Raw genomic sequence first — 6,962 nt, 5'->3', positions numbered from 1 at the left:
GAGGCTGAGGCAGGAGAATGGCATAAACCTGGGAGGCGGAGCTTGCAGTGAGCTGAGATCTGGCCACTGCACTCCAGCCTGGGCGACAGAGCAAGACTCGGTCTCAAAAACAAAAACGGCTGGGCATGGTGGCTCACAGCTGTAATCCCAGCACTTTGGGAGGCTGAGGCAGGCAGATCACCTGAGGTCAGGAGTTCAAGACCAGCCTGGCCAACATGGCGAAACCCCATCTGTACGAAAAATACAAAAATTAGCTGGGTGTGGTGGTATGTGCCTGTAAATCCCAGCTACACAGGAGTCTGAGGCAGGAGAATTGCTTGAACCCAGGGTTGGGGGGCGTGGGGCGGAGGTTGCAGTGAGCGATCATGCCACTGCACTCCAGCCTGGGCGACAAATTGAGACTCTGTCTCAAAAACCAAAACAAATTTAAAAAAACCATGTAGGCGCTCCACCCAGATCCTCTGGGAGTTCTTGCTGTTTCTGTTTCTGTGTGGCCCAGATTACCTTTGATGTGCTTTCAAAGGCCCACACCAGCACCTGAGACTCTTCTTAAAACTCCATCCTTAACAGAGCTGCTTGCTTTACCGACAGACTTTAACCAGTGACTGCCAAGTGGAGAAATTAATCAGTGACTCTGAGGTTTAGCTCTCTCACCTTCCACCCTGAGGCATAATTGACTGGTTCTGGGCTTTTGCCTGAGGTCATGTCCTTGCTTGGCTTTTTCCCCTTCTCCTTCCTGCTTCCCCTGCTCTGTTTTGGGAGCACTTTCTTAACAAATCACGTGGACACGAATCCTCTCAGGGACTCCAACCAGAACCATCCCTTCCCAGCTCAAAACTCACCCATGGGCCAGGTACAGTGGCTCATGCCTGTAATCCCACCACTTTGGGAGGCTGGGGTGGAAGGATCATTTGAGCCCAAGAGTTCAAGTCCAGCCCAGGGCAACATAGGGTTTTGTAGAAACCCTGTTTCTACAAAAAATTTTAAAATTTAGCCTGGCATGATGGTCCCAGCTACTCAGAAGGCTGAGGTGGGAGAATCTCGAGCCCAGGAGTTCAAGGCTGCAGTGAACTCTGCAGCCACCATATTCCAGCCTGTGCAACAGAGCCAGACCCCATTTCTAAGTAAATACCCATGGGTCCCTACTGCCTCAAGATAAATCCCATGTTTCAGGGCCCTGGCCTCTGACGGCTGCCTGCTTCTCCAGCCTCACCGTCCTGCCCTGCAGCTGGCAGGATTTTTCAGTCTAGCAAGTCACTGTGGTTTCCTAGCCCCCTCCATTTGACTTCCAGATACAACTTACCCTCCATCCCCCTGAAGGGTAGGAGATGGTACAGGCCTAGAGTCAACCTTAGGAAGTGTGCTGTGGAAGCTCAGATGTGAAAGTAAGAGAACTTTCCAGTTCTCCCAGCCCCACCAGGCCACCCTTAGGCCTTTCTTCTTCCCTGGCAAGGTGGGTAGGGTGTTCCCACCTAAGATGTCATCTGGAGTTCTGATTCAAGTCTAACCTTGAGCCTACCTGGTATCTTTGTCCAAATCCTTGCTCCTCCCTATCAGGGCCCCACCTTTCCTTGCAGTGGGGCACCCAGTCCCTGCTGGGGCCTGCCAGGGCACAACCTTGTATGTTCTTTTCCTTGGCAGCAGCAGACACAGTATTTTTAACCTTACTCAGGCTCGGGAATCAGTTGGCTCAGGAGGTTGCCCAGTCTGGTGACCTTCACTTCTAGAAACTGTAACTGCCAGGAAAGGAAGAGTCAGAACTGAGGCCAGAAGCTGGGTCAATCTGGGCCTTCGATATTATCTGGGACCCAGAAATATTTGTTCAACGAGATGAAAGCTCTTTGTATAAGGTGCTGCGGTCATCCCACTCCCACCAAATCAAACATGCAACAGACTTGGGACCCATTCTACTCCTGGCCCACCAGGCTCTCAGGGCAGGTAAGAGACTGGGACACAAACCAGTTCAACCCAAGGGCTCAGTGAACCTGAATGGGGACAGAAACAAAAGCTCACCTGCCCTCCCCACACACAGGGCCCGAGAGGGCATTCAAAATGTGAACTTTAATAACAAACGACAGGTCAGAGTGGGGGTTCCCCAGGAACGAGAATGACGGAGCTGGTGCTGGAGGCCTCAGGGTGCCCACTTCCCCTCTCCAAGGTCTGGAGGCGAGGAGACAATGGACCCTATTGAGGCGGGGCGGTGCCCAGCTCCATGTAAGTCCATCTGTCTGGGACCCTGAGACCCAAGATGCAGCAGCGTGTGGAGCAGGAGGCCACCCTGCCTGACCCAGGAGGTCCTGCAGGGAATGCGGCCCAGGCTGGTCAGGTGAGCAGGCCAAAGGCTGTGGGGTCAGATCCGGAAGCTTTCCTCCCGGCCATCGATGTGGCGGAGCCGCAGGTAGACGTCCGTGCCAATGCCCTGCAGGGACTGCAGCTGCAGAGACCCACCGAGGTACTCCGCGTAGGCCCGTGACGTGGGCAACCCGAAGCCAAAGCTGGTGGTGGGCAGGGGGACAGGACAGGAGGCTTCAGAGGCTTGAGTCTCCTGGGGTCCCCCACCCCTCCATCCTGGCCTGACAGGGTCTCACCCGTGCATAGGTCCTGACTGGGCGCCACTGTGCATGTCCAGGTGGCCAAAGAGGGGGCTGATCCGGGGGTCCTGTGTGCTGGCCTCAGCGGTAGTGAAGTGGTAGTCCATGACCCGGTCCAGATCTTTGTGAGCGATTCCTCCACCACGGTCTGAGATCCTAGCAAGATGGCAACAATAATGGGCTTGGCTCAGCTTTGACGGGGGACTCACCACCCAGCAAGCAGACAGTGCAAAGTTTGCCTTCCTGTCCCTTCCACCCAGAGCTGGAATGTGGACCACCTAGACCCTTGGGCCTTGTTTGTATCATCCTCACCTCTGCCAGGGCCACTGACTGCTTATACCTTCTCACAGGATGTGACATTTATCCTCGGCCCAGCATCCTAGACCAACTCCTGACTGCTTCTCAATTTCAAGCTCCTCAGCTGCTGACAGAGGCAGGATACCTAGGCCTGCAACTAGCCCCAGATCCATTAATAAGCAGCTCATGGCCATCTCAGGATCCAGAGAATAGTTTATCTGGTCAAGGACCAAGTCCCAGAATGGGGCAGAAAGGGGCTCAAGGTCCTAGATCAAGTCAGAAACAGTGCCTGGACCCCCATCCCATCCACCTCAGTCGAACTCCCACTCGGGGCAAACCTGATGATCAGATCGACATCATTGTTGGCGATGGTGATGACCACATCTGGGACATTGTAGGGAGTGTCTAGGTGACTCTCCATTGTGGCTCTATGCAGAGGGGAAAGACCAGTAAGTAGAAGCACCCCGGTTCCTGTCTGCCTCCCACCCAGCACATCCAGCCACCCCACCTCATGGCGTTCTTGAGCAGCTCCGGCAGGATGTAGTCCAGTGGCATAGGGATGAAGGGAAACCGGGCGGCCACGTGGCCATTGATGCGGACACGGGGCGCATTGCCATACTTGTGCTCACACAGGCGTCTGTGGACAGAAGCGAGGGTTCAGTCAGGGGCCCCTCCACCAGTGGTTTGCAACTGGAGACAATTCTGCCCCCCTAAGTAATATATGGCAATGTACAGAGACATTTTTGTTTGTCACAACTAGGCAATACTACTGGCGCCAGGGATGCTGCTGAACTTCCTAACATGCACAGGGCAGCCCCTATGACAAAGAATTATCTGGCTGGAAATGTCAATAGTGCCATCATTGAGAAACCCTGCTCCCCACAGACCATGCCCCGGGCAAGGGCTCAGACCCAATCCTTCCCTGCCCCAGACGTCTGACCACCCCCTGAGCCATTCTTGCCTCACCTGGCAAAGTCCACCCACTTCTCAATAATCTTCTTTGGTGAGAGACGAGTACAGATGATGCCGACAAAGTCAGGCTGGCCGGAGAAAGGAGGTCAGGACTACCCACACCCCTAGCCCCACCCCCAGATGCTGGCAACTTCGGAACTGCCCCAAAGCACCAGCTCCACAGCCTCAACCCCCAGGCCCTTGACACGGATCCCCAGCCCAGTCTCCTCTGTCTCACTTAACGTTCCCAGGTGGGTTTCAGGTCCCAGAGCCCTACCTTGTCCTCATGCAGCGCCAGGTGATGCGTGGCCAACATGCGGATTCCAAGCCTCGAAGTCAGCGTCTTGTCTAAGAAGTAGCGTACGAGCATTTCATCCTGTAAAGAGTGAGGTCTCAGAATCCCGTGCCCTTCCCAGCCCCCAGCAGGCCCAACCCCTCCTTTAGTGCCCCAACCTCTATGTGCTTCCGGCTCTCACGCAGGCCCTCTGCCAAGAGGGTCACCACATCCTTGTGGTCATCCAGCAGCTGTCGCACCAGCTGGCAGTAGTGGGTGTCGTCCGCCTGGTCCTTAATCTGCAGGTCACAGAGTCATGAGGAAGGGTGGTCCAAGCCCAGCCTCTCAGCCCCTCACCCTGCTCTGGCCCAGCACTCACCGGAGGGAAGTCTGTCAGTTTCTGGAAGGCACGGATGTATAGCTCGTGCTGCAAGGAAGAGGTGTGGGAATTCACAGAGTCGCATGGGCACTGAGCAGAGAACAGCCACCCCCACCTACCCATGGGGATCACCACCCAACTGGTCGACCACGTGATCAAACCCCTACTGCCACCCTTCCAGGCTCCATGAATACACACCTTTGGCTTCTGAGGGCCTGGGGTTGAATCCTTTGTGGCCCTGACACCTTTAGGCAAGCAATCGTCTGCCACTCTGGGCCCCAGACTCCCCACTTGCCCCCTGGGCAGGGTGGCCCGCTGACTGAAGGTCCTCTCTACCTTACCACGTGCAGTATGGTGGGGTTGCAGCCAATGATGAAAGGAAGGCAGCGGAAGCCCTTGATGCGGTGAGCAATCCTCACTGGAAGTTCTTGTTGCAGGTAACGAGCACTTTTCTAGGAGAAAAAGAGAAAGGAAGGCGGGGCTGGAGCCTGAGTGTCCCGGAGAGCTCCAGGATCCACGAGGAAAATAGAGGGCATAAATCTTACCAGAAGGTGGCTGCCGTCCTGAGAGCGGCCGGAGTAGAGCATCATGGTGGGCGTGAGGCGGACTGAGGGCTAGGGAGGGAGAGGGGCCTTGAGCAGAGAACCCCCAACACTCTCCCTCGCAGCCACATCCCGGACCCCGGGCTCGCCGCCCACTTGCGCACCTTCTCCGCTGCCGCGTCGATGGCAGACTGGTTGTAAAAGGAGGTTACGGTCTTGGAGCGCTCCCGAGCCATCTCCACGTGGTGTGTGTCGGTGGCTGACGTCGAGCGGGCCCGGAGCGCGAGTGTGGGCCCCAGGAGGGGCCGGAGCGGAGGCCCGCCCCGGGGGCCGCTCCCCAGTACCGACGCCAGGATCATCGTCCTGCTCCTTTCAGATCTGGTGGCCGCTAGGGCTGAGGACCCAGGTGACCCGAAATGGCGCAAGGGGGTGTAGGTGGGTAGGGGCTCTTCTCCGACTTCAGGGACCAGGGTGCATCGAGGATGCTGACAGGCTCAGCCCTCGGAGGGCGCTCCCATCTACCGGGGCAGGGAAGAGGAAGTTGTAAGGATCTGAATCCACACAGCCTGCACCGTATCTCCACCTGTACATCAGTCTACCCAGACCCGGGCGACCTCTCCCCACCCCTCCCACCGCCTCCCCAGACGCACACAGGCTGCGCCCAAAGGACCTAGCCTCGCGGGGCTTCTATTCCCCAACCCGAGGCTCTACTGGCGGTGGGAGGGCTATCGCGGGAGGAGCCCCTCAGACCCTTCCAGCCCGAAAACCTCGCCGCGGCGCCCCGGGGTCCTGGGCACCCTCCTCAGGGGGCGGGGCTGCCCCTGCCTGCCCAGCGCCTTCAAACGCGGGCCCTGAGCGCGGCCAGCGGACATGCGACACCAGCGCTGGGCCCTTGGGGCCAGCTAGGGAGGGTGCGGCCCGGAGTCCCCAGCGGGGTCCCCCACGCCGGTCACTTGGTTCGGCCCGGATGCCCCCCATATGGTAGATGCCACCCCGTCTGCGCGCCCGCGCTGTGATGGAGGCTGCGGACGTACGCCGCGGGGCCTCCGCGGACTCGGTAAGCCGGAGTCGCCCCACTTACCGCGGGGCCGGAGCCAGGGCCCGGGTCCCAGCGGAAGGGCTCGAACAGTCCACCCGCCGGGAGCCCAGCCGCCTGCGCCTCCGCCGCCGTGACGTCGCGTGGGCGGCAGCGCCTAGTGCGTCCTGGGAGTTGTAGTTTGGTCTGAGGACGTGCAGCCCCTGGCGCCCGCGCATCCAGGCCACGCCCCTGCTCCCGGACCCCAAACAGCACCGCTTACTCCACACGGCTTCCGAGGCTCTCCTTGTCCCTCCCGGCCTCTATCTTCCGCTCCATGAAACGGGGTCCCTGGGAGCTGGAAGATCTTAGATGTAAAGCGCACAAATCACGTCCTACGTGACTCCTTCTCGGAGGTCTTGTCCTCGTTCCAGTTCTTGGTTCATTTATGGGAAACCAGGCTGGTTGGTTCAAACCCCAGCTCCTTAATATCTGGAGCAAGTTATTTAACTGCTCAGTGCTTGGTAAGATGATGAGGTATCATCAGTCTTGAGGTTGTGTGGATTACATGAATTTATATGACTGCCTAAAACAGTGCCAGGCGTGGAATTAGCACTATATAAAGGTTAGGCATTATTATTATTCACTCATGTCTGCAGAGAATGCAAGTCGCTGACTGGGTGTCTTTTCTGCACCAGGAGAGGAGATTGGGCAGTGAGTTGAATAGATCTTTCCGTGCCCTGCACAAGAAAACAGTTTCAGTTATCATTGGCTGTGATGAGGACTTTCAGAGGAGGCTGCGGGAGCCTCAGATAGGAACTGAGACAGCTGTGTAGGTGCAGCCTGAGTAGGACTTGCAAGGGAGCCGGGTGGGAAGGGTGTGTGACAGAATAGACAACAGCCCAGATGGTCT

General features: G+C 57.4%; 1 protein-coding gene across 2 annotated transcripts; it reads right to left on the bottom strand.

Annotated features, from left to right (window-relative positions):
* Positions 1-2,041: 2,041 nt before the first annotated feature.
* Positions 2,042-6,300, bottom strand: BCKDK (branched chain ketoacid dehydrogenase kinase). 2 transcript variants are annotated; one of them, XM_011982512.1, is made up of 12 exons: positions 6,116-6,300; positions 5,199-5,552; positions 5,038-5,106; positions 4,834-4,944; positions 4,493-4,540; positions 4,293-4,412; positions 4,117-4,215; positions 3,855-3,928; positions 3,397-3,525; positions 3,227-3,316; positions 2,589-2,747; positions 2,042-2,495 (listed from the first exon to the last, which is right to left on the bottom strand). In XM_011982512.1, exons 2-12 carry the CDS (start codon positions 5,391-5,393, stop codon positions 2,351-2,353), a joined length of 1,239 nt encoding a protein of 412 aa, XP_011837902.1. In that variant the 5' UTR covers positions 5,394-5,552; positions 6,116-6,300; the 3' UTR covers positions 2,042-2,350. The 2 variants fall into 2 exon arrangements, with proteins under 2 accessions (XP_011837902.1, XP_011837903.1); XM_011982513.1 differs by lacking the exon at positions 3,227-3,316 and having other exon boundaries at positions 2,042-2,747.
* Between the last annotated feature and the right edge of the window lie 662 nt (positions 6,301-6,962).

This window comes from Mandrillus leucophaeus, unplaced genomic scaffold (assembly GCF_000951045.1).
Source record: "Mandrillus leucophaeus isolate KB7577 unplaced genomic scaffold, Mleu.le_1.0 Scaffold24, whole genome shotgun sequence".
Lineage (NCBI taxonomy): Eukaryota > Metazoa > Chordata > Mammalia > Primates > Cercopithecidae > Mandrillus > Mandrillus leucophaeus.
The sequence above is the reverse complement of the archived record's forward strand: the minus strand, read 5'-3'. Positions and strand labels throughout refer to the sequence as shown.

What these genes read in the sequence shown, in the direction of transcription:
- BCKDK (XM_011982512.1), bottom strand. Translation starts at nt 5,393, where the DNA reads ATGATCCTGGCGTCGGTACTGGGGAGCGGCCCCCGGGGCGGGCCTCCG. An exon ending in AAGTGGGTGGACTTTGCCAG is followed by an intron (nt 3,526 to 3,854) that starts GTGAGGCAAGAA and finishes TTCTGTCCACAG; the next exon opens with ACGCCTGTGTGAGCACAAGT. An exon ending in CAGTCAGGACCTATGCACGG is followed by an intron (nt 2,496 to 2,588) that starts GTGAGACCCTGT and finishes GCCCACCACCAG; the next exon opens with CTTTGGCTTCGGGTTGCCCA.